This window comes from Myotis nattereri, assembly GCF_964212035.1.
Source record: "Myotis nattereri genome assembly, chromosome: 12".
Taxonomy (NCBI): domain Eukaryota; kingdom Metazoa; phylum Chordata; class Mammalia; order Chiroptera; family Vespertilionidae; genus Myotis; species Myotis nattereri.
This window is the reverse complement of record NC_138087.1, coordinates 33,612,361-33,639,402: the sequence shown is the minus strand read 5'-3', so window position 1 is coordinate 33,639,402 and position 27,042 is coordinate 33,612,361. Positions and strand designations below refer to the sequence as shown.

The 27,042-nt window shown below is 38.8% G+C and overlaps 1 protein-coding gene across 1 annotated transcript in view; it reads left to right on the top strand.

Annotated features, from left to right (window-relative positions):
• Positions 1-25,001, top strand: part of UHRF2 (ubiquitin like with PHD and ring finger domains 2) — a 63,867-nt gene extending 38,866 nt beyond the window's left edge. The window contains exons 7-16 of the mRNA XM_081103411.1: positions 2,616-2,739; positions 4,486-4,593; positions 7,925-8,029; positions 10,402-10,508; positions 14,749-14,911; positions 15,586-15,726; positions 18,789-18,885; positions 19,217-19,371; positions 22,359-22,457; positions 23,986-25,001. Coding sequence (XP_080959537.1) covers positions 2,616-2,739; positions 4,486-4,593; positions 7,925-8,029; positions 10,402-10,508; positions 14,749-14,911; positions 15,586-15,726; positions 18,789-18,885; positions 19,217-19,371; positions 22,359-22,457; positions 23,986-24,132 — 1,246 coding nt within the window. The 3' untranslated portion in view covers positions 24,133-25,001. The remainder of the gene's footprint in view (positions 1-2,615; positions 2,740-4,485; positions 4,594-7,924; positions 8,030-10,401; positions 10,509-14,748; positions 14,912-15,585; positions 15,727-18,788; positions 18,886-19,216; positions 19,372-22,358; positions 22,458-23,985) is intronic.
• Positions 25,002-27,042: the final 2,041 nt, after the last annotated feature.

Here is a 27,042-nt window from a genome sequence, read left to right as displayed (position 1 = left end):
ATTCTGCCGTTTGGTCGATTTGCATATTGGCCTTTTTTTATATAGGACTAGGGGCCCGGTGCACGAAATTCGTGCACTGGGTGTGTGTGTGGGGGGAGTGTCCCTCAGCCCAGCCTGCCCCCTCTCACATACTGGGAGCCCTTAGGCGTTGACTCCATCAACCTTCGATCGCCTGATCGGCCCCTTGCCCAGGCCTGACTCCTCTGCCAGAGGTGTCAGGCTTGGACAGGGGACCCCCATGTCCCCTCGATCACTGGCTCTGGCCCCCGCCCAGGCCTGAGGCCTCTGGCCCAGGAATCATGCCTGGGCAGGGGACCCCCATCTCCCTCTGATCGCTTGCTCCACCCCCCCGCCCAAGCCTGACGCCTCTGACCCAGGCTTCAGGCCTGGGCAAGGGGACCATCATATCCCCCCAATCCCCGGCTCAGCCCCCCGCCCAGGCCTGATGCCTCGGCCAGAGGAGTTGACCCTCATCACCCTCCGGTCACCAATCACCGGATCGGCCCCTATACCAGACCTGAGGCCTCCGGCAGAGGTGTCAGGCCTGGGCAGGGGACCCCCAGCTCCCCACGGTTGCAGGCTCCGCCCCTGCCCAGGCCTAACGCCTCTGGCCTAGGCATCCGGCCTGGGCAGCGGGGACCCGCAGCTGCAGCGGCCCCGCGATCGTGGGCTCCGCTTTAGGCCCAGGCAAGGGACGCCTAGCTCCCGGGACTGCCAGCTTCAACCGTGTCCAGCTCCCATCGCTGGCTCCACCCCTACTTCCTGCTATCACTGGCCAGAGCGGCAAAGGCGCCTGATTCTCCGATCATGGCTGGGGGGCAGGGCAAAGGCGGCCCCAGCCCCCCAGCTCTTAGCTCCCCCCTGGGTTTCCGATCACTGTCAGTGGCAGGGGGCTTCTTCCTGCTTTCCCTTTCGCCTCCCTGCATTGTGCCTACATATGCAAATTAACCGCCATCTTGTTGGCAGTTAACTGCCAGTCTTAGTTGGCAGTTAACTGCCAATCATAGTTGGCAGTTAATTTGCATATAGCCCTGATTAGCCAATGAAAACGGTATCGTCGTACGCCAATTACCATTTTTCTCTTTTATTAGTGTAGATTCCATTCCTTGGTGACACAGAATAGCCCATTTCATGCTATAGACATACTTTGCTTTTTAGAAATGATGTAAGATGGCTTATAATGATATGTAGGCATATAGTAGGTCCTCAGGTTATGTCGGAGATCCGTTCCTACGGCATGATGTAACACGATTTTTGCCGTAAGTCGGAACCCACCTACATAGCACCTACGTCACTCACATGGAGCACATATACAGCAATAATGAAGTGAAACAGTGAAAAAAATTTAAAAGAAAGTTAACAAATCCTGACCTTTACTTGTGGTAAATAAATAATAAAAAACATAAAGCACATATGTACATACCTCAAAATGACAGAATTTTTTTTTTATAAAAGGGGATGGTGACATAACCACAAAATGACGTACGTCGAGTTCGATGTAACCCTGTACTTTATTTCGTTGTGCTTCACAGATGTCTTTTACACATTGAAGGCAAGACACTGCCAGAAAACATTATAACTTGATTTATTGCAATACTCACTCTATTGCGGTGGTCTGCCTGTACAGGTTACAGCAGCGTGACCAACTACAAATAAGCTAAAGGACAAACAAGTACAAAGAATTAAAATTGAACTAGGGCTAAGGCTAATATAAACATCCTTAAATACTTGTTATAATAGACTATACATTTTTCACTTGAGAATTCTAATAACCAATTTAGATGGGAGATGTATGGGTTGCATACATAGTTCAATGTTCAGTCTAGAATCATCTATTATGTGAATAATTTCCATTCTCAGGGTTAGTGATAAGATGATTCCATTTGAATTGGACAGCTGTGTCTGGCTTTTGAATTAAATTTGAGAATTTATGATATTAAAATATTTTATATTCTTTAAGAGAGTGACAACTTTTGTTGTTGTTTTGACCAGCTTAAACCATGTAAATATTTTGAAAACTTTAATACTTAAGTGCCAGCTGAAGCTCTATAGTATACACTGATTATAATATCTTAAAACTCATTCTACCCTACAAAGGCCATTATTTTGTTAATAGAGGCCTGCTGCATGGATTCGTGCATGGGTGGGGTCCCTCAGCCTGGCCTGCACCCTCTCGCAGTCCAGGGATTGGGCCAAAACCCAGCAGTCCAACATCCTCCCGAGGGATGTAGCAGTGCCAAAGTGGCAGATGGCTGGGGATGACCCCAGCCAGGGCCGGGCGCAGCTCTGCTGCCACTCATCCCAGCCCTGCTGCACCTGCTGCTGCTGCCGCCTGGTAGCACTGCCACGGAGATGGGAGAGGCTCCCACTGCCACAGCTGCGTTCACCAGCCATGAGCCCAACTTCTGGCTGAGCAGTGCACCCACTGTGGGAGCACACTGACCACCAGGGGGCAGCTCCTGCATTGAGCATCTGCCCCCTGGTGGTCAGTGTGCGTTATAGTGACCAGTCATTTGGTCATAATGGCCACTTAGGCTTTTATATATATAGATTGGCTTTAATACGGTATTACCAGAATTCTCTCTCTCTCTCTCTTTTTTTTTTTTTTTTTTAAGGTATTGTCCTTCCTGTAAAACTGATTCCAGTGAAGTTGTAAAGGCTGGTGAAAAACTTAAGATGAGTAAAAAGAAAGCAAAGATGCCATCAGCTAGTACCGGAAGCCGGAGAGACTGGGGCAGGGTAAAGACAAAAGTCTCCCTTTTTTTTCCTAGTTATAATAACTATAATGCAAGTTATAATAACAGTAGTAGTAATGGTATAAATGGTACTCTATCAGAAATATTAACAAATATGTTGTTTAATGATATTAATTGTTAATTTATAAATTATTACTAGGGGCCCCGTGCACAATCAGGGCCGGGAGGGACCGTGGGAGGACTCCGGGGTGTGTCTGGCCCATCTCGCCCAGTCCCCAGCAGCAAGCTGTACCCCAGCAGCAGGCTAACCTACCGGTTGGAGTATCTGCCCCCTGGTGGTCAGTGCGTGTCATAGCAACTGGTTGAACAAACAGTCGGAGACTTAGCATATTAGGCTTTTATTATATAGGACTAGAGGCCCAGTACACAAAAATTTGTGCACTCGGGGGGCGGGTGTCCCTCAGCCTGGCCTGTGCCCTCTCGCAGTTTGGGACCCCTCGAGGGATGACCACCTGCTGGCTTAGGCCTCTCCCCGGGGCGGGGGAGGGGGAATTGGACCTAAGCTGGCAATCAGACATCCCTCTGGCAGCCCGGCAGCCCTCGGGGGATGTCCACTTGCCAGTGGGGAGCAGACCTAAGCTGAAGTCAGACATCCTTAGCCCTGCTGAGGAGGCAGGAGAGGCTCCCACCTCCACCACTGTACTGGCAGCCATCAGCCTGGCTTGTGGCTGAGCAGTGTTCCCCCATGTGGGAGTGCACTGACCACCAGGGGACAGCTTCTGCATTGAGCATCTGCCCCCTGGTGGTCAGTGTGTGTCTTAGTGACCAGTCATTCCCAGTCTTTCTGCTGTTAGGGTCAGTTTGCATATTACCCTTTTATTATATAGGATAGAGGCCTGGTGTACGGGTGGGGGCCAACTGGTTTGCCCTGAAGGGTGTCCCGGATCAGGGTGGGGGTCCCGCTGGGGTGCCTGGCCAGCCTGGGTGAGGGGCTGATGGGTGTTTGCAGGCTGGTCACACCCCCTTCAGGGTCGGGGTCCCCACTGGGGTGCCTGGCCAGCCTTGATGAGGGGCTGATGGCTGTTTTCAGGCTGCCTGCACCCCCTTTAGGGTGGGGGTGCCTGGCTAGCCTGGATGAGGGACTGATGGCTTTTTTCAGGCTGCCTGTACCCCCTTCAAGGTGGGGGTCCCCACTGGGGGGCCTGGTCAGTCTGGATGAGGGGCTAAGGGTTTTCAGGCTGGCCAAGCCCGCTGGCGACTGAAGCTCCCAGCCTCTCCTTTTATTCTTTTTTTTTTTTATTCTGGGATTTATTTACCTTCTATAATTGAAACTTTGTTGCTGCTCCAGCTCCGAGGCCACAGCCTGCTGAAAGCAGATATCTGGGGTTTGTTTAGCTTCTATAATTGCAACTTTGTAGCTTAGAGTGGAGCTCAGAGCCGGGCCGCAATAGGGAGGAAGCAATAGGGAGGAAGCAATAGGGAGGAAGCAATAGGGAGGAAGCTTGGCTTCCTCCATCACTGGAGCAAGCAAGCCTCCTGCTCGCTTCAGCTGCGTGGCTGCCGGGGGTTAATTTGCATATCTCGCTGATTAGCCAATGGGAAGCCTAGCGGAGGTACGGTAAATTTCAATCTTTGTCTATTATTAGATAGACTAATTGTCCATTGAACTTAATATGAATTGTTTTATATTGTTAATCATATAGTTGGGTTTATATTCACAGGTATGGGATTTAAGGGCTTTAAGATTTAACATAACTGATTTCTCAAATGGCTGTTCTGTGACTTGTAGGGAATGGCCTGTGTTGGTCGCACTAAAGAATGTACCATTGTTCCTTCTAATCATTATGGACCTATTCCTGGGATTCCAGTTGGATCGACTTGGAGATTTAGAGTTCAGGTATTTTTAAAATTGGCTTAGTGGAAAGGGTAAAATTGGATATAGTTCAAATTGTGAAAACTGTCATTGCCTGTTGATTATAAATAGACTAACCTATGTAGTAACACATGGTATTCAGTTGTTAGAATGCAAGATTTTCTGTTATAATGGGTAGGCTCTTCCCCATAGTTTGACAGAGAAACATGCATAATGAAATTAGCCTAATTTTATCATCTCAGCCTAATTTCAGCCTTTTCATCATTTAATTTTACTCTTCTGTTATGTGATGTTAGTTAGCATTATTGGTAAGCTTTCTAAAGAAATTTTCTTGCCAAGAGTTTAATATTTGAAATGTTAACTTTTTTTCTTTAAGTCATGTATGTGGTAAGTTCTCATCTAATGTCATTGAACTTCAAAAAGGCTCACTTCAGGTGTTTTCTTTGAGACTTATCCTCTTGAATGATTGTTAAGGTATTGGTCAGAGGAACTGCCATAAATTCAGGATAAAATTACTTACCTTTTCCGCTTGAAGAAGGCTCTGTTGAATTTATTACTGATTTATTGTTTAGAAATTTAATTTTATCATTACAGAAAATGTAAGTTTCCAATTAGAGGGTATTAAACTTTAAATAAGAGTAGAGGGGTTTTGTGTGTTTGTGTGTATTGATTTGAGAGAGAGATTTGAGACTTGTTATAAATTCATTGGTTGAATTTTGTTTGTACCCTGACTGGGGGGTTGAACCCACAACTTTGGCGTATTGAGAAGATGCTCTAGTCAACTGAGGGTCCCAGCCAGGATCTACAGTGGTAACATTTTAAAATTAAAATAGTGTGATACATATACATAGCTTAAAAAGTTACATGCTAGTACATGGCATATTTTAAAAATCCACCCTTTGTTTGTTCCCATTTCCTATTTGTCAGAGGCAACCACTTTAACATTTTAGTTGTTTTCTTCTGGATTTACCACCTTATTTCTAAATAATGTGTTTAAACTGCTTTTGTCTTCATATATTATTAGTTTTATTAACTTCTATAGAAAATGAATAGTTAAACACACTTTATCCTCCCATCCTTGCAGTGGTTTAAATAATTTTGGTTAAATCAGTATTCAAGGTTTGTATTATTATGACTTTGGATATGTAAATACAGTAAAAATATTATAAATAAATACAGTATCATAAAATATAAATACAATAAAAACTGCATTTTTTTTTTATTGATTTTTTTTTTTTTACAGAGGGGAAGGGAGAGGGATAGAGAGTTAGAAACATCAATGAGAAACAGTGATCAGCTGCCTCCTGCACACCCCCTACTGGGGATGTGCCTGCAACCAAGGTACATGCCCTTGACCGGAATCGAACCTGGGACCCTTCAGTCCGCAGGTCGATGCTCTATCCACTGAGCCAAATCGGTTAGGGCTATTTTAATTTTTTTAAAATATATTGCAATTGATTTCAGAGAGGAAGGGAGAGGGAGAGAGAGATAGAAACATCAATGATGAGAGAGAATCATTGATTGTCTGCCTCCTGCACACTCTCCACTGGGGATCGAGCCGCAACCTGGGCATGTGCCCTTGACCAGAATCGAACCCAGAACCCTTGAGTCCACAGGCCAATGCTCTATCCACTGAGCCAAACTGGCCAGGGCTGTATTTTTAATTGTCTTTTATTTTGCTTTGATTTTGTGTGTGTGTGTACCTGTCACTAATTCATTTCCGAATTCTAAAAGCCCCATTAATAAGGTCTAATACAGGGGTGGCCAAACTTTTTGACTGGAGGGCCATAATGGGTTCTTAAACTGGACCGGAGGGCCGGAACAAAAGCATGGATGGAGTGTTTGTGTGAACTAATATAAATTCAAAGTAAACATCATTACATAAAAGGATACGGTCTTTTTTTTTTTTTTAGTTTTATTCATTTCAAATGGGCCGGATCTGGCCCGCAGGCCATAGTTTGCCCACGGCTGGTCTAAGATGATTTTGAGGTTGTTGGTCTGAGCAACTAAAAGGATGAATTTGCCACTTAGGAAATTGGGGAAGATTCAGAATAGATGTATTTTCTTCAGGGTTGGTGAGGTTGGGAATCAGGTGGTCCTATCTTCTGAAGTACCTGGTATTTTCAAGGACTAAATCCAAGTTCTGTTGCCCATACCAGCTTCTCATGGCTGGTATGTGCCTCTTTCCCTAGCCCAGTACTCAGGCATGGATTTTAGCTCCCTTTCCTCTGCTAAGAACAATTGTATGTTAAGCAGATGAATTATAGTGCTTCTCTGAGGGAGTTTGAAATACACAAAGACGTGACTCGGTTTAGTGAGACAGATGTGAATGTAAATGGAAAAAATAGTAGGCTTTTGAAGAAGTAGAATAGCATGAGTAAACTAAGAAAATGGGTAGCATGTTTGAATAACATTGAGTAGTTTTGGTTCAAACACAGAGGCTCCATGAAGGAGAAGCTGGAGATAAGGAGATAGGAGTCAGATTGAGAGAGGACAATGTGTAATGCTTAACTTGGGCTCTATAGACTATCAGACCATTTAATATATTTTAAGCAGCTGAAAATTAAAAGCAGGTTTCTTCTTAAAAGGATCATTCTGTTTGTGGTGGGTAGAATGGGTTTGAAGGAACAAAACTGGAGGCCGTGAAACAGGGTCTAGTTTAAGCATTAACGACTCAAACTAATATAACTATGAAAGGAGAAAAAGATTTGGGAGATCAAATCAGCAGTATTTGTGACCAAATAAATGGGTTTGAACAATAATGGAGAAGATTGCCGAAACCGGTTTGGTTCAGTGGATAGAGCGTCGGCCTGCGGACTGAAAGGTCCCAGGTTCGATTCCGGTCAAGGGCATGTACCTGGGTTGCGGGCACGTCCCCAGTGGGAGATGTGCAGGAAGCAGCTGATCGATTTTTCTCTCTCATCGATGTTTCTGACTCTCTATCTCTCTCCCTTCCTCTCTGTGGAAAATCAATAAAATATATTTAAAAAAAAAATAATGGAGAAGATTGAGGCTAAAATGACCTCTGTCTTTCTGACATGGCTAGGGAACAGTGGCATAATCAAAAATGAAAAATAAGGGAAGAGATCTGTAGCACTGATAGAAAGTTCTTGTTTACCCGAGTTGAGCTATTATTAGCAATAGACAAAAAAAGATTACTTAATGATTATTTTGAAACTCAGAATTCTAAGCTTGAGCACTTTTAGGAATCATTGAGCAAAAAGTAGAACTCTGGGTGACGATGCAGTTCTTAATTGGAGGCTTTTTGGATCAAAAGGTATAAGTGGAAGCATTTTGTAAATGTAACAGTTAATTAACTGTTCAAAGGTATTTTGAGACTCTGTTTATTTTATAGGTGAGTGAAGCAGGTGTACATAGGCCCCATGTTGGTGGAATTCATGGTCGAAGTAATGATGGAGCCTATTCTCTTGTCCTGGCTGGTGGATTTGCAGATGAAGTAGTAAGTCATGATACAACCTTGTACTTTATTTCAAATCTGTTTTGATCATTCAGTAAAATACAGAAGTTATGTCTAGAGTATATCAAATCCTACCTCTTTTTAATGTAATATTTATGTTGAAGTTTTATACAGGTTACAAGGTAAATCAATTTACACTATTTAATCTTTGTATTGTTTTGATATATAATCAGTTACCATATATAGTTAACTGGTTATTGCAGTGAAAATACATTCCCTGTAGATCTCATTTTTTAAATTAAACTTGTAATTTTGGGATAACTGTAGATTGACATGTAGCATTAGAAATAGTATAAATATCTTTGTGCTCTTTACCCATTTTCCCTCAATGGCACATTTTACAAAATTATAAAACAATGTCACAGCCAGGATATTGGCATGATACATTCAGAATACAACATTATTTTCCTTACCACAAGTATCCTTCTTGTTGCCCTTTTATAGACACACATACTAGATCTGTTCCCCCAAACCCTGATATCCACTAATCTGTTCTTCATTTCTAAAATGTTTTCACTTCAAAAATCTTTATAAGTGGAATCATGTAGTATGTAACCTTTGGAAATGGCTTTTTTTTTTGCTCAGCATAATTCTCAAACTATGGCATGTATCAATAGTTCATTCTTTTTATTGCTGAGTATTAGTCCATGATACAGGTGTACCACAGTTTGTTTAACCATTCACCTCTAGAAGAACATCTGGGTTATTTATTATGAATAAAACTCTAACATTTGTGTACGGTTTTTGTTGTTGTTTTGCTGATTAAGTCTCCAGTTCTCTGGGATAAATGCTCAGAAGTACAGTTGCTGGGTTGTGTGGTAGTTGACATGCATATTTTGAAGTTATATCTTTAAGTATTTTTTAGAAATATAAAGAACGTTATATAGCTTATTAAAATCAGCACTTAGTTTTTTGTGTTTTTTTTTAAGACTCTGTAAGAAAACAAACCAACTAAAGTGGAATCTCTTCAACATATGTTTTTAGCAATTAGTAAGTTTTTTTGATCTGGGCTCTGACCTTTGTGTGTGAGACCTTGGCCAAATTATTTAACTCTACTAAACTTCAGTTTCCCCAGGTGTAAAATAGAAAAAATAATAGCATAATTTTATGTCAGAAAGTATTGACTTTGAATGAAGTAATTTATGTAGTCCTGGGCATATAATAAGGATGTAGACAGTTCTGTGATTTGGATCAGAGCTTATCTTAAATATATGAAACATATAAACCTGTAATTGTAAAACTAAAAATGAGTACCCAGTTAAAGTTAGATGGATGTTATCACTTCCTGTTTTCCCATGTTTTGAATATATTTATTAGTTAAACATTAAACATTTGTGGAGAAAAAGTGCTAAAGAAGTGTCTTATGCCATTGATTCTAAGTTTATTAAATAATGCAAAGAATAATTTAGGCTTAGAGATTGCCAACTAAGATGTCTCTGGAGATGTTATATTTTGTAAGCATTTCCAATCTTTTGATCTTTTATTGTAGGCAAATCATATCTACAGAAGTAATAAATACATAAATATCCTCCTCCTATATAATAAAAGGCTAATATGCAAATCGACTGAACAGCAGAACAGCCAGTCTCAATGACATGCACTGACCACCAGGGTCCAGATGCTCAATGCAGGAGCTGCCCCCTGGTGGTCAGTGCGCTCCCATAGGGGGAGCACCGCTCACGGCTGGTGAGCACAGTGGCAGTGGCGGGAGCCTCTCCCACCTCTGCGGCAGCGCTAAGGATGTCTGACTGACAGCTTAGGCCTGTGGGGAGTGGGCCTAAGCCAGCAGTCGGACATCCTCCAAGGGCTCCTGGACTGTGAGGGGGCGCAGGCCAGGCTCGGACACACACACACACACACACACACACACACACACACACACTGCACAAATTGCATGCACTGGGCCTCTAGTATAATAAATAATAAATACATAATAAATGTGTTGTGGAGAATTTTTAAAATGGTACTCCAAGCTAATATTGATAAGTTTATTTTAACAACACTAAGTTAAATGAAATAATATTCCCAACCAATAAGAGCTAATTTTGTAACATTCTATAGATTATTTGATTATATATATATATATATATATATATATATATATATATATATATATTATGAGAATCGCCCTGTTTGGAGGTATGTAACTTTAAAAAGAGATTTTTAGATTAAGTATATACTTAAAAGTATACTATACATAAGATTGCATTTGAACTGGGACTTATTTTGGTAGATACCTTGGGAGACCATGTCAATTTACAACATCCTAACCAGTGTTCTGACTTTGAAATGAGAATTGATGAAATTATACTTGGGTTTAGGTGTCTTAATGATGAAGAAATCTTCTTCTACAGGACCGAGGTGATGAATTCACATACACTGGGAGTGGTGGTAAAAACCTGGCTGGTAATAAAAGAATTGGTTCACCATCGGCTGATCAGACATTAACAAACATGAACAGGTACTCTTTAGAGTTTGTAAAGACTGTTTAGAATATGGGCTTTGTATAAATGTTTGATTATAGGACTATAATTTATAACTTAGACTGTAGTGGAGAATCGTACATTGAAAGTTAAAGATCTAAAATTAAAATCCCATTACCTAATTATATAATTGTTCTCAAATCCTTACTTATTTCTTCAAATTATTTTTAAAATGACATATTTTCCAATTTTAATAGCTGTACTTTGCATTTGAAAACATGTTGAATCCTTTGAAAGAAAGAAGCCTTATATAACTTAAGTAAAATCGAGGACAAGGTGGCTTATCTACTACCCCACAGGTCAGAGTTGTTTTCTACTGAACACAGATTTATCTTTCTTTTTTTTTAAGCTTTTTAAGTTAATTTTTAGAGAGGGAGAGACAGAAACATCAATGCCTTCTGCATGCCCCCTACCTGGGATCAAGCCCGCAGCCCTTTGGTGCCTGAGTCCACACCCAACCAACTGAGCCACACTGACCAGGGCCACAGATTTTTTTCTTTTAAATATATTTTATTGATTTTTTTTACAGAGAGGAAGGGTGAGGGATAGAGAGTTAGAAACATCGATGAGAGAGAAACATCGATCAGCTGCCTCCTGCACACTCCCTGCTAGGGATGTGCCCGCAACCCAGGTACATGCCCTTGACCGGAATCGAACCTGGGACCCTTCTGTCGCAGGCCAACGCTCTATCCACTAAGCCAAACCGGGTAGGGCAAGGGCCACAGATTTATCTTGCGCTTTTTTTCCCACACACACACACATTTAAAGTGGCTAAGTTCTTTTTAGAAGAGACACTAATGTGGGACAGGGAGCCACACTTATGCACTTAAGTAACACATCATATAGCTTAATCAGAATTACACTCAGGGTGTTTTTAGGATTTATAATAAGATTCTTTAAATATTAGGAGAATGTTTATTTAGTGACAAAAGTGATCTTTTTAAACTAAATGCTTGTAAGGTATTACAAAAAAGCCACCTTATGTTGTCCTTGATTTTATAGAAATACTAATGGCATTCTAGCTTCCATGGGAACAGAAAATGTATAACTTCAAAATGTTTTCTTTCATAAGTGCATGCTAATATGAGTAATAATAAATTTAGTAACCCAAACCATGATACAGCAACAGCTACATTATAACTTGTCATGCTGATAATTTGTCATCATTTCATAAAGTTTAAATTTTTCATATTATATTAATAAGGGTATTTTGTGGGTTGTTAAGTAAAAGTGAGTATTTTTCACTTTCTTGAGTCTAAATCACTTGGTTTTATATAGTATACCCATAATTTCTGATTACTGTGTGCAGTAAAGAATATACCAGTATGATTTCAAGACTTTGTTGCATACCAGGTTATATAGATTCTATTTTCATGTCTTCCTTCTATATTATTTCTGGCAGTAGGATTATTTTACTGAACCAGCAGAGGAGACAGATCAGATTTGCTGGTGAAACATTCCTGAGGCAGGAATCCAGTCCCTAGCTAGTCTTCTAGCAATATAGCAGCTCTTTAGGGGGAGTGATCTTAAAAGTAGTTAGATTTGATATGTTTTTGTCAATGAAAATGTATCTCAAATTTGAAAAAGACTATTCCAGGTTGTCAGATCTGAAAATTATATTTTTCCCTGTAATGATAGATTATTTTGTTTGAATGAGATTTCTTTCATAACTACCTGCACTTGAAATGTACACAGTAGATTCTTTTAAGCTTTTGAAGAATCTAATAAGTATACCCTCTTTACCATGTTTATAATCTTGTTACCAAATGATTGACAAGTAGTAAAAATGTTTTAAAAGGAAGGTAGTGAAAATGAAATATGAGCTCAAAACACTTTAGGATTGATATATCATAGAAACTCTACTATCCATTCAGTTAATTTATACATTAAGCTCTGAATACGCCTTGTGATTCATTGTAAAGACCTCTCAGGCAAAGGTACCTGTATGTTTTGTGAGCATGAAAACTAGGTAAAATTCCCTTAGCTCTGACCTACAGTATACTCTTTCCTGACTAGTATATAGTCCAATTCATTTTTGTTTCTCTGCTAAGAGGTAGTTTGATACCTGCTTTTCAGAAGTTTGTTCCTATTTCTTCTAAACTCTTGCTCTTTATGAAACTGAAAGGATAGGGATAGCAAGGTAATCAGGCCATCCTTTGTCAGGTTAGTTAGAGACAACCAATTGAGCTGTGGATAGAGTAATGGAAGAGCCTTGTTTTAGCTAGTTTCATCGTCTTGGACTCTTTTCAATAACTTGAACAGCCTGGCACTTACGAGAAGCTAGAAGTGAATTAATGCCAGCTAGTGGTGGCAGTCATTATGACTCAAGGAACCTGTGAGCACCAAAGCATTGCACTCATTAACATGAAGATAGTAGTTATCTTTATGTTAGCTCTTTAAGAAGATGAAGTATGTATTGAGATAGATAGTCCATAAAGATGTAATACTATACCTAGAGTCGTTGCCTGTGTTTTTTCCTCTACCTCCCAGAGGAAATGTATCTCCCTTTAAGATAAAAAAGATAATAAGCTTTAACTCTTTGGCCATATCTATAAAAGTGGTTTTTGTTTGTTTAAGAAACACTTTCTTAAGTTCATTTACTTTAACAATATAACTATGATCAAGATACTGTTTTAGTTTTTTTATTCAAGATATATTTTAGTAGAAAAAAACAAAGAGGACATCTGTAATACTTTCAACAATAAAGATACATTTTTTTTAAATGCTATTTTAGTAGATTGTCATTTAGTCTTCAGACCTATTTTTTGAGCCTGCATAAAGAGAACTGTACCCTGAACATGTATTTTGTATCACCAGATTGTATGTGTATGTATTTTTTTAATACAGTGGGGCCTTGACTTAGGAGTGTCCCGACTAACGAGTTTTTCGAGATACGAGCCGTCTCTCGGCCGATTTTTTGTGAGCTAAAATTCGGGTTACGAGCCAGCTTCAGATACCCCACCTCTAGTTGGCGCAGCGAATGCCACAACATCAGCCCAGAACATGTGTCTCACTTGTTCACTTTTTGATTTGACATACGAGTAATTTGAGTTATGAGCTTTGTCACGGAATGAATTAAACTCGTAAGTCAAGTCCCCACTGTATATATAAATATATATATATTTATATATGTATATTTATACATATATATTTAAAATATTGATTTCAGAGAGGAATGGGGAAGGAGAGAGATATAGAAACATTAATGATGAGAGAGAACCCACAGCCTGGGCCTGGGCCTCACCTGGGAATTGAACCATGTGTGACCTGGTTTATAAGTTGACTCTCTACCACTGAGCCACGCCAGTCAGGCTATGTGTATGTATTTTTGACCTGATGTGTTCTCAGTGGTTTCTTTTCACCTAAGTTAGAAAGTAGGTGCCTTAGAGAGAAAAAATACTAATTTTACGTAGATTCTAGTTTGGTCTTTTTTTGGCAGGACTAAGTTCTCCCAAGAAAGATTAACATTTAGTAACCTTACTGATTGATTATTACGGAGTACGCATACTTAGGAAACTTAAGCTAAATCAGGTGCTGCTTCCAGCTTAGTGTTCCTGCTTGTTCATTTGTCATCAGTAAAATGCACTGATCTTGAGCAGCCAGACGTCTTTATTATCATGAGTTAGCACAGACATTTGAATGCTTCAGTTTTATTTAAACGTATCTTTTTACTGGAGGTTTTTAAAGGATATTTCGTATTGAACTTGTTCTTAATATTTTCTAAACTTTAAGGAATCTCTGTTGTCTGGAAAGTGGAGCTAGAGAGGTCATTTGTACCTTGCTGACAAATGTATTTTTCTGGGTTTCTTTCTACATTATTTCAGCGATTTACTTCACTCCCATATCAAAAATAACTATTACAACAATCACTTGCTTTAGTTTTCCAACTTTTCCCTTCCCTCAACAAACGTTATTTAAAGAAAATTCCATGTATTTCTAGTTGTTTTCTATTATACGTGGCACAGATGTTATTACTTTCAGAAGAACCCTACAGGCTATCTGAGAACCAATCCCCTGGCTTGGGGATGACATCAGAAAACTGATTTGTCTTCTCTGCTGGTGGGGGAAAGCATAATCCTATTATCTGGAATAATATGGAAAGAATCATAGAATCTTAACCATCAGGTAAGGCATAATTCACCTTTTAATTGAGCTACTGATGTGATTATATACTTGGAGAAAGATTACTTGGTATAAAGACTTTGCTTTATTTTTTAGGGCATTGGCCCTAAACTGTGATGCTCCATTGGATGATAAAGTTGGAGCAGAATCTCGGAATTGGAGAGCTGGTAAGCCAGTCAGAGTGATACGCAGTTTTAAAGGGAGGAAGATCAGCAAATATGCTCCTGAAGAAGGCAACAGATATGATGGCATTTATAAGGTGCTCTATCTGGCATGACCTCTTGTTAGTCATTCTTCCTGGGCTTTTAGGACAGAGTTACCACAGGGAACTACTCTGCTGTGGGTGGGCTGGAGGAAACAGTAGACTATCTTAGTTGGTATTTCTACTTTTTCTGGCTATATAGCAGATACACAAAGTGACCTTAATTTTGATACTTTTCTTTTAAGACTAATTTCAAGATCATAAGGGCAGAGTTATATTTGGGGTTAAGCTTTTTATAAGTATATTCTCTATGATAAAACCATTTAAATAACTTGGCCATTGTAGATCTTGATTCTTATGTAGCTCTCAGAATGAGTTTAATTGTAATCGATTTTCAAGCAGCACAGTATAATTTTTAAATAGGTTGTATTCTTTGTTTAAACAATAGAGGCATTTACTGTCACCATTTCTATTTACCATTATGCAAAATTCTATTAATGAGCATAATCTTGTTAGTATTTCAAATTTATAGCAATCTATACTTATATAGGAACTATCTTAATAAGAAATAAGGTCAAAATAATAATTTGAATATTTATTTGCTACTACAGCAAAAGAAGTACCTTTTGAAGTTGCATTTAGTTTTGGCTAGTTTAAATCACTAATAGGATCACAATATGAATAAGTTTACACTTTAAATCTCAAACTAGTACTGAAATATTATGATTTAGGTGGTGAAATACTGGCCAGAGAAATCAACAAGCCATGGATTCTTGGTTTGGCGTTATCTTTTAAGAAGAGATGATGATGAACCTGCTCCTTGGACCTCAGAAGGAATAGAACGGTCAAGGAGATTATGCCTACGTTTACAGGTTAGGTTACATTTGTCTAGGCTACTTATATAGTCATAAAAATGTACACCTCTACTATAGACATACCTTAACACTGGATATAACCCACAGCAGTTGATCTGTGGATAGTAAGGTGTAAGAATGAGATCATGCAAGTATACAGAAGGAAAAGCAGTAAAAGGTAGCATCCTAGATTCAAACTGCCCTCAGCCCAAGAACTGTACTTGGGAAAAGTTGGGCTGGTCAATGAAAAGTAAAGTATTTCCAATTCAAAATGGAATTGACTTGAAGTATGAGGGAAAGGGATACATAAACTTTAAGTATAGGAAGCCTTGAGAAGGGATGTGTATCCTAGATGGCACAGGGGTGTGTCTGGTAAGGGAAAGGGGGAGGTGGCTTGTTAGAGTGGTCTGCTTCCTACCCTTCTCACTTTTCCTCACCCCTTTTCTCTCTTCCCCCTCAAAGCTGCTTCCCTGCCCTGTCACCACCTTTAGTGTTATGTCTTTTTTTCCCTTTTGCCCATGTCAGCTGTTAACTCATATAAGACTTCGTTGGTTTTGTGTGCATAGTGGATGATATGGCTACATTCCCCCTGCACTGCCTAGACTTTGTCCCTGACACTGACTTCAGAGCATGGTTTGAGTTCATCCGCCATCATTCCCCATTGTTGTGCTTTCCGTAAAGACTACCAGCTTTATCATTTTCCCTGGCTCTGCCCACACTGCATGTGTAGGGGCTGAACTATGGGCAAGTGTCTGACCACCCAGGCAGGTGAGTCTGTGTCTCTTAGTGCAAGTCTATCTGTTTTTGTTTTTAAAATCATAGAATTGATTATTTAAGTGAGACTCATCAGCTGCTAAAATAATTGCCAATATACAGTTGACCCTTGAACAATATAAGTGTTAGGGGCATCAACCCCTGCTCAGTCAAAAAGCCATGTATAACATTTGATTCCACAAAAACTTACCTGCTGTTGACCAGAAGCCTTACTGGAATTGACTTGAAGTATGAGGGAATTGACTTGAAGCCTTACCGATAACATAGGCCAGTGATCGGCAAACCGCGGCTTGCGAGCCACATGCAGCTCTTTGGCCCCTTGAGGGTGGCTCTTCGACAAAATACCATGTGCGGGCACGCACGTACAGGGAACGTTGTGGAGTGAAAGAAGATGTAGTGTCAAGGATTGAGAAAGGTATGTTGAGACGGTTTGGACACATGGAGACGATGAATGAATGGAGATAGATGAAATAAGTATACAAGACGAGTGTGGATGGGAGAGTTGGAAAGGGTCGACCTCAGCGAACGTACCTCAGTCAGATAGAGGACGTTTTTAGCAAAGACCAGCTTAGGAGTACTCTAATTAAGTTAGTAACAATGTGCCTACCTATATAGTTTTAAGTTTAAAAAATTTGGCTCTCAAAAGAAATTTCAATCATTGTACTGTTGATATTTGGCTCTGTTGACTTATGAGTTTGCCGACCACTGACATAGACTATTAGCACGTATTTTATTTGTTATATGTATTATCTATAATAATAAAAGCATAATATGCTAATTAGACTGGACAGCCAAACAGCCGAACGACCATCCAGGTGATCTTCCGGACAAAGCCAGGGCTGCAAGGGCCAAGCCCCTTGCATGACTTTCGTGCATCGGGCCTCTAGTATACTATATTAAACTAGAAAAAAGAAAATGTTATTAAGAAAAATCTGAAGAAGAGAAAATACATTTACAATACTGTATTTAATGTTACTATAGGTTTACATCATCTGTTTATAAGATGAATTATCTGTCAGTACCTACATCAGTATTGTCTTATATCAGTGGTTCTCAACCTCTGTGTCACGACCCTTTTGGAGGTTGAATGACCCTTTCACAGGGGTCGCCTAAATACATCCTGCATATCAGATATTTACATTACGGCTCATAACAGTAGCAAAATTACAGTTATGAAGTAACAACGAAAACAATTTTATGGTTGGGGGTCACAACATGAGGAACTGTATTAAAGGGTCACAGCATTAGGAAGGTTGAGAACCACTGTCTTGCATGATACAAGATAATATGTGTTACTAACAGTAGAGATAAAACATAAAAAGATAATGTGAAAAAGAAATTTATATCTATTTAGAGATAAAACAATTTGTGTAATAAAATCTCCAAAAATTTTCCAGTATATTTATTGAAAAGAATTTACATATAATTGAGCCCCCACACAAACCAAACTTGGGCTGTTCAAGGGTCAACTCTAATTCTTTTTGTAACTGATATTTCAAAAAATCTTTTGTATTTTTAAAAGACTTTCTCAGATCCATTGTTCATCAAAGAATGTTTTAAATAGTTTAGACATGAAACTGTGAGTGGAAGCATATAAGCCTATCTACTATGATGAGTTAATGTATCATTGATGAGGCTTGAAACATATTGAGCTTTAAACATGAGTGTTATCACAAAGCATGTCCCAAACAACAAAAAACAGCCAGTAAAATACAAGCATAATAGGTAGAATTTATTTCTTAAAGTTTGATCTTTGGCTGATAAAGAATTCAATGATTTAGTGGTATGAAATCTTCTAAAGGCTTTTATTCCCTCTTCCCTAATTTTGAGAGAGAAGAAATTTGGCCCTTAATGTTTTGGTGGATTTTTGTTTTGTTTTTTAGATTGGCCCCACAATTTAGTGTAATCCCATCTATGTGAGTACCATCTATTGTGCTCTGCGGTTGATCTTCACATATCTTCATATCAAGATTCCACTTTTCTTTCTTCCTCAAAATGTTCAAGCCACCTAGTCACAGCTCCTATAAACTTACCTCTCCTGTTTTGGATCTGAAACTAAGATCACTGTATTATCAAATGGAATTTCTTAACAATCAAAACTACATGGTTTTACACTGAATTGGGGATTTTAATGTCTTCTGTCCTTTAATTTTGTTTCTTTTCAATGTCTGTTTCCTTTATATAAAGTTGTTCAGTTAGGGAAAGTATAGACTCCTCCTCTCTCCCTTTTTAAATTTCTCACCAAGACCTAGAATTCCCCTTCTCTGTGAAGCTTAAGTCTACATTGTACTTTTTCCCCCCATCAGTATCCAGTAGGTTACCCTTCGGATAAGGAAGGGAAGAAGACTAAAGGACAGTCAAAGAAGGCAGGGGAAACCTCAAAAAGGCCAGCTCCAGATGATGGTAGGTAATGATTACAGAAAATAGATCCTAATACAGTTTCTAATAAAGAGAAACATTAAGAGACTAAATTGAGAAACTTGTAAGAAATTAAAAGCAAAGTGAAGAGGGGTGGTGGCAGAGCAGTGGGGGGTGGGGGGTACTTTTATTATATTTTGGTAGTGTCACAACCAAAACAGCAGCAAATACAGTATCCTACACTCCAGGGGAAGTTAGATGCTGCTTTATGAAGGTTATCTTTGTGCTAAACTTTACTGGTGCCAGTTAACTAATGTTTCATAGTTCTGCTTAGAACCACTTATAAGTCTACTGATATATTTCTAAATTAATCTAGATGCTTGTGAAAGTACCTCCAAGGTGTTCAAAGCAGATTCAGCAGAAGCAGTTGAGGCTTTCCAACTAACCCCTGAACAACAGCATCTAATCAGAGAAGATCATCAAAACCAGAAGCTATGGGATGAAGTGCTTGCATATCTTGTGGAAGGACCAGTATGTAAAGATTTTTTAAAAATTATAATTACATGCCTTTAATTTATTTTTCAACTTTATTTTTAAGTATAGTTGACATACAATATTATATTAGTGTCAGGTGTACAACATAGTGATTAGACATTTATATACTTTACGAGAGGTCTGGTGCATAAAATTCGTGCATGGCAGGGGAGGGGGATGTTAGCCCGGCCTGCACCCTCTCCAATCTGGGACCCCTGTGGGATCGGGCCTAAACCGGCAGTCGGATATCCCTCTCGCAATCCAGGACCACTGGCTTCTAACCATTCTGCCTTCTTGTGGTAGGATTTTACTTGCTTGGGTAAGATGATTGCGATGTAGCTTCTAATGATTACTTTGGACATTTATGTACTGTTATTGATTGCCCTGGGCAGGTTGCATGCCCATTTTCTTCCGATAATCCAGAAACACATTTATTAAGCCGGAAAAATCAGGTGTTGGCCATGGTGACTTTTTTTTTTTTAATATATTTTATTGGTTTTTTACAGAGAGGAAGGGATAGAGAGTTAGAAACATCGATGAGAGAGAAACATCAATCAGCTGCCTCCTGCACACTCCCTACTGGGGATGTGCCCACAACCAAGGTACATGCCCTTGGCCAGAATCGAACCAGGGACCCTTCAGTCCGCAGGCTGATGCTCTATCCACTGAGCCAAACCAGCCAGGGCTATTTTATTGATTTTTTTACAGAGAAGAAGGGAGAGGGATAGAGAGTTAGAAACATCAATGAGAGAGATCGATCAGCTGCCTCCTGCTCGCCCCCCACTGGGGATGTGCTCGCAACCAAGGTACATGCCCTTGACCAGAATCGAACCCGGGACCCCTCAGTCCACAGGCCAACACTCTATCCACTGAGCCAAACCGGTTAGGGCGCCATGGTGACTTTTAAATAAATGTACATATAATATATACATTTATATCCAAACACCTTCCCAAGGTCCTACATGACCTGTCATCTCTCCCTACTTCTGCAGTCTCCTCTTGCTGCTCTCTCAGGCCCAACTTGCTTTGGCTACACTGATGCCTGTCATTTAACACACCCAGCCCATTCTGGCTACTAGACCTTTACATGCTGAAATTCTCTCCTCTACATCTTCCTGTGGCTCCTTCATATTCTGTCTCTGCAATAGTATTACACTCCTCAGAGATGTCTTTGCTGACTACACTTTCTAAAGTAGCCACCCTTTACTCTGTTGCTTTAATTTGCTTTGTTTCCTCGGTTATTACTATCTGAAATTTCATTTATTTATTTTTTTATTTTGCTCTCCTAAAAGAATATAAAGTTTTGTGAGCATAGAGAATTGACCTTTTTATCACTGCCATGTAAATGAGTGCCTAGCACATTGTATCAATTCAAAATACCTCTAGTACATATTATAGGCACCCTGGAGGTACCAGGGAAATATCAGTCTTTAAAAAAAGGCATTTGTCAGGGAGAGGGTACCTGGTACTAAATTTATAGTTTTTTCCACAGCTCCCCAAACTGGTATATTCTTTTAATGTATTCCATAATACTCTGTGGGTAATTCACTTGACGTTCATAATCCATGTTCATAAATAAGTTAGTATTAAGACATAACTTTGAAATTGCATCTGATTTTTTTGAGGCATAATTGACATAAAACATTTTATTAGTTTCATTGTATATAACAATGATTTGGTATTTGTATGTATTGCAAAATAATCACCACAGTAAGTCTAGTTAACAACTGTCTCCATACATAGTTACAAAAGTTTTTTTCTTGTGATTAGAACTTCTAAGATTTATTTTTTTAGTAACTTTGAACTATGCAATATAGTATTATTAACTTATAGTCACTATGCTGCATATCACATCACCAGGAGTTATTTATTTTATACCTAGAAGTTTGTACCTTTTGACTCTCTTCACCCATTTGGCTTACCCCCAACCTCACCCCTGGCAGCCACTAATTTGTCCTCTATATTTATGAGGTTAGGTTTGTTTGTTTAGATTCCACATGTAAGTGAGATCATATGGTATTTGTCTTACACTTTGGGATCTTTGATTTTTTATTTTTACTTGAAATTCTTGTAAATACTACTTTTCTATTACAATAACATAAAATGTACTCCCTGTCTACTAAAATTAACTGAATGGAGAATTATCCTTGTGACTATTCAAAAACTGCTTATCCTATCAAAAACTGTTTAAAAGAAAAAAAAGTTTGAGTAGAATGGAACAAGTAATGGTTTGAAGAGTATAGAACACCCATTGGATGTTTATAATTTAGTCCCAATTTGAGTAAACATTAGCATGAGGGAAATATGGGATTTGGGGGTTGAGGCAAAACATTACAGAAGGTAGTCCCAGGAAAATATGTTGATTCTTTGGGGTCTTAGATATTAAAGAGTATTATTACTCACTGCTTTTGTTTTTAAGCTTAAATATTCAAGTTTTATAGCAAAAGATTGAATAAATAATGCATTTTTATATACTGGAATACCATATAGCTTTTTGAAAAATGTATATAATGATCTTGAGACAAGCTGTGATTTTTTTTCTTTATTTTGTTGTGTTGTTTATTTACATTGCCGTTTATCCCCCATATACCCTCTTCCACCTCCACCACCCCCAGCCTCCCATCCCTGCAGTCACCACACTGTTCTCTGTGTCCATGAGCCATAATATTTTTTAACAGTGAAAAATAATATTCTCTGGAACATGAGGTTTGGGTGGGCAGCATTTATATTTTAATGTTATATATTTGACTTTGCAACCTTTCCAACCCAATCCTGAGATTTAAAACTAAAGTGTATTATCTTACGAAATGGGTTTTTTCCTGTTTCTGTGGCATGTTTGCTAATCATTGCAATCACTACTTGAGTTTTTTCTTAACTATAAAACCATTAAATGCAACCAAGACACTTTAAAAAAATCATTTTGAATTTTATTAATATGTTATGAAATGCTAACCTATTTGTTCTTCCCTTTGGGTACCATCTAGAATTTCCTGAAAAAATTGGAACAATCCTTTATGTGTGTCTGCTGCCAGGAGCTAGTTTACCAGCCTGTAACAACAGACTGCCTCCACAATGTCTGTAAAGTAAGTAGAATTCCTTTCCCGTTTCCCCTTATTAGGCCAGAAGGCACACTAACCTCCAAAACTGCTTTTACCATGTGAAGAAGCGTTTTTCCATAAAACAAAATAATCATAGAACCTTGCCAATTCAGAAGCACTTAATTACATCTTAGTGGTAAGTGCGTTTTAATTAGATAGTAATAGTAAATCAAATATATGTAGTTGAGGTATTCTATCATGTTTGGCATTGTTAGGAAGGGGTTGAAATGGAGAAGAGAAATAGGTATCATTGCCTTTTTTTCTTACACCTTTTATGTTTTGTATAGTTTAGTGCAAACTGAAATAGTTGCATGTACGTAAGGAGATCTAAAACAGATTCTATCTGGCAGCATACCCAGAGGAGTTGAATATTGTGTTGTGAAAGGGAGATTTGAGCTATAGTAAAAACAAGGTTGGAATCTTGCTCTACTGCTTGGTGGTTGTGTGCCCAGACCTAAGTTCCAAACTTGAATTTCTTTTGTAAAATGGAAATAAACTTTCCACATATAAGTTTGTCCCTGACCTTGAGCTGGCTAACTGTATAATAGATTTAGTTCTTTTTAAAATCTTTTTGGAACACACATTACATTATAAGTTAAGTGATTAGTTCTAAGCCGGGGAATCCTGAGGTGTTTTTTCTTTAGTGCTCTATCAGAAAAGAACAGGATTAAAATCCAACCTAGAAGATGAAGCTAGTGAGAACCATAATCTTTAACACCCTCATTTTACTGGATGAGGAAATTAGAGCATACAAAAGTTGAATCATTTACCTTAACTCACAGTATGTGCTAGAACAGTGATTTTCAATTGGTGTGCTGCAAGAATTTTTAAAAAGTGCAATACCTGACTATTTGGTTGGGGCACTGACCTCTTTTTCCTTAGATTGTCAAATAAAATAAATGACAACAACCAAAATAAAAAAAAATGCCAATAGCCAACACAACAATAGCCATCCAGTGTGAATGCTCTGTCTCCAACCATAAATAATATAGGTTATATAATAGAGTTTGCATATTATTGGTCACATGCATAATAAGGTTGCGTCAGATTGGTTAATTCTTGGTACCAGAATTCCTTAGACAAGTATAGGCACCTGATTTTTTAAAGTCTCTTTGGAGCAATAAGGATAGGTACTTAACTATTACCTCTTCCCTCTCTCCCCCCTATAAATAAAATTTAAAAAATGTCTTTTTTTGTTGTTGTCATATTGGCAAAAAGTAGATTTTTTTGGTATGCTGCAGAATTTTAGTAATTAGTTTATGTGTGCCGTGAGATGAAAAAGGAAGTTGAAATTGCTGTGCTAGAGGTAGAGCTAAAGCCATGTCTTTAGACTAGTGTTCATAGTATAGATTCAGGCCTTTATTGGTATTCATCTTTATGTTTTTCTTGTTGCTAAACAGTAAGTTTCTAGTTCTTATTTAAAAGCATAAATTGTTGAGTCCTTTTCTACATGCTTTACCAGATGAAATTGGGTGAATTTTTTGGGTTTTTGTTTTGTTGTGTTTTACCTTAGGATTGTTTACAGCGTTCCTTTAAGGCTCAAGTTTTCTCTTGCCCTGCTTGCCGGCATGATCTTGGCCAGAATTACATCATGATTCCCAATGAGATCCTGCAGACTCTACTTGACCTTTTCTTCCCTGGCTACAGCAAAGGACGATGATCTGTCTACTTCCACTGTGTTGCTCCTGGTGATTTTTTTGGACAATAAAGAATCTAAAGTGGTTGGGGGTGGGTAGGGATGGAAGCAATGGTGGACCGTATCTCTCATGTTCTGAAGCAGCTAATCCTCTTTTCCTACATAGCCATCATCTTGTGTGTGTAGTAAGAGGCCCATTTCTCAACTGTCTTTTAAATATCAAAAGGTAGTTCCTGTCAGTGACAACTAGTTGTAATGAGTAGAAGTTAAAGCCTCAGCTCTAGTTGATATCCAAGTTATGATTTATTTTGCAACTACCTCAGGACAGAAAAGATTTATGGGAATTTTTAAATCATTGAATAATTAGTTAAATGAAATTTTAGCTACACACTGCCTCCCAGATATTAGTTGTGCCTGGTTCATGTAATTTGATTTTACAGGAAAGGAAATGACACTTGAGATCATTGGAATGAATGCAGCTTCTGTAGTGTGCAAAATACGTTTTTAATATCTCCCATTACAGTGTGTGTTTTACAAGAACAGGTTCATTTTTTAGCCCATTTTGTGAGCTCCATTGTGCTTTTTTCTGGTGTTTTATGCAAGTTGACTACTAATGACTAATGAGAACAATATGAATGCATCGTTGCTGCATTGTAATGTGTGGTTTTGCACTTAAAAGAAGTATTCTGATGCTCTACTTGTAACTGTTTATGAAAAGCATCTTCTGTACTAGTCAGACTGCTTTCATTGAGTCTCACCAGTGGTTTTACATCTGTAGAGCATTGAGGACTGGGCTGACTTTTGAGAGGGCTGAAATTGCTTCATATTGTGATCCTAAATTTTATATTCACTGCTCCCTAAAGTATACCTTAATAAATATTTTATGACCAGCAAAATAGCTCATCTTCACTGTTTTACATTTGTCTGGCTTATAGGTATGTGTGTTTAAGAATCAGTCATTTCCAGATTATTTCATTGTACGTTTTTATTGATACAGGTATTTTTTTAAAAGAGATTTTATTTTTTGTAGTAGTTTTAGGTTCACAGAAAAATTGAGAGGAAGGTACAGAAGTTTTTTATATATCCCTTGCTCCCTCCGCAACCTCCCCTATTATCTTTATCGTCCACCAGAGCAGTCATTTGTTACAGTTGATGAACCTATATTGACACGTCATTATTACCCAAAGTCCGCAGTTTACATTAGGGTTCATTCTTGGTATTGTACATTCTATGGGTTTGGACGAATGTATGAGGACATGTATTCAATACCCAGATTACACAGTCTTTTAAAAATTTAAGTCATTTTTCAGTTACAGTTGACATACAATATTATATTAGTTTCAGGCGTACACCCAGTGATTAGACATTATACAACTTACTAGTGATCACGCTGATAAATCTACTACCGACCTGATACTATAAATAGTTATTAGAATATTATTGCATAAACATGCACATGAACATTCAGCCAGATTTCAGATGGTTCTCAGTGATGTTCTTTTTTAGTTGTATTTCTACAGATATTTTTTCACAATTTTTCGCTCTTGATTTTTGGTAACAAGAACTAATACAAAATCTTAAGCACTGCCCAGCCTGTGTGGCTAAGTGGTTGAGCGTCAGCCTATAAACTAGGAGATCATGGTTTGATTCCCGGTCAGGGCACATGCCCAGATTGCTGGTTCGATCCCCCGAGGGCATGTAGAAGGCAGCCGATTGATGATTCTCATCATTGATATTTCTCTCTCTTCCTCTCCCTTCCTCTCTGAAATCAATAAAAACATGTTTTTTAAAAAACTTTAAAAAAATCAATGGAAAAATATTCTCAGGTAAGGACTAACAAAAACATTTTTTTAAAAACAGACATCAGTGATGAGAAAGAATCATCCATTGGCTGCCTCCTGCATACACCCCACTGGGGATCAAGCCCACAAGCCAGGCATGTGCCCTAACTGGGAATCGAACTGTGACTTCCTGGTTCATAGGTCGAACCACAGACACCCCCGCCCCCTGCCCCCTGCTTAGTTTTGTTGCTATTTTTCAATGGGGGAAAGAGGGATGTTTCACCATCATATCCATGTCTTTGAACCAGGGATGGCAATATTTCACACACCTGTCCACAAAGAAACAAATGCTACCAGTATCTTTCCATTCATTGTTTCACTTACTACTCACAACCTCTGAAGTAAATGGTATTATCTCCATTTTACAAATAAGGTAGTGGTTTCAGAGTTAGTTACTCACCCTAAGTCACAGGCAGTCAGCAGCAGACTTAGAATTTAATCTCAATGCTGTGTGTTATTTTTCCACTACTTTTTCTGCTTCGCCGTGTTATTTATTTTTTAGTTATATTACATCCTTTTGCCCTTTGAAAACCAGACTTGGGCACTTTCAAAGAAAACTAATGTGCAATCCGACTGAGTTTCATCTAAAAAAAACCTGTATGGTTGTTGTATGGCCCGTTATTTCTTTCAGAGACTCTTCTCATTTTCATAATTATAACAACCAGGAGCTGCATTCTTTTTTTTTTTAATATATTTATTGATTTTTTACAGAGAGGAAGGGAGAGGGATAGAGAATTAGAAACATTGATGAGAGAGAAACATCAATCAGCTGCCTCCTGCACACCCCCTACTGGGGATGTGCCCACAACCAAGGCACATACCCTTGACCAGAATCGAACCTGGGAGGGACCCTTCAGTCTGCAGGCCGATGCTCTATCCACTGAGCCAAACCGGTTAGGGCAAGGGGCTGCATTCTTAAATGAAACTGATTTCTGGGAAATAATGAAATTGTTTAAGGACTGTATTGAACCTGCTTAACTGTGCCACTTCTCCAGAACTGCCTCATGCTCCCTGGCATTAGGCTTCAGATTAACAGCATTTCTGAGTGGCAGACACTGTCCCAGACGAAAGGCTCTTTTTTGACAAAACACAG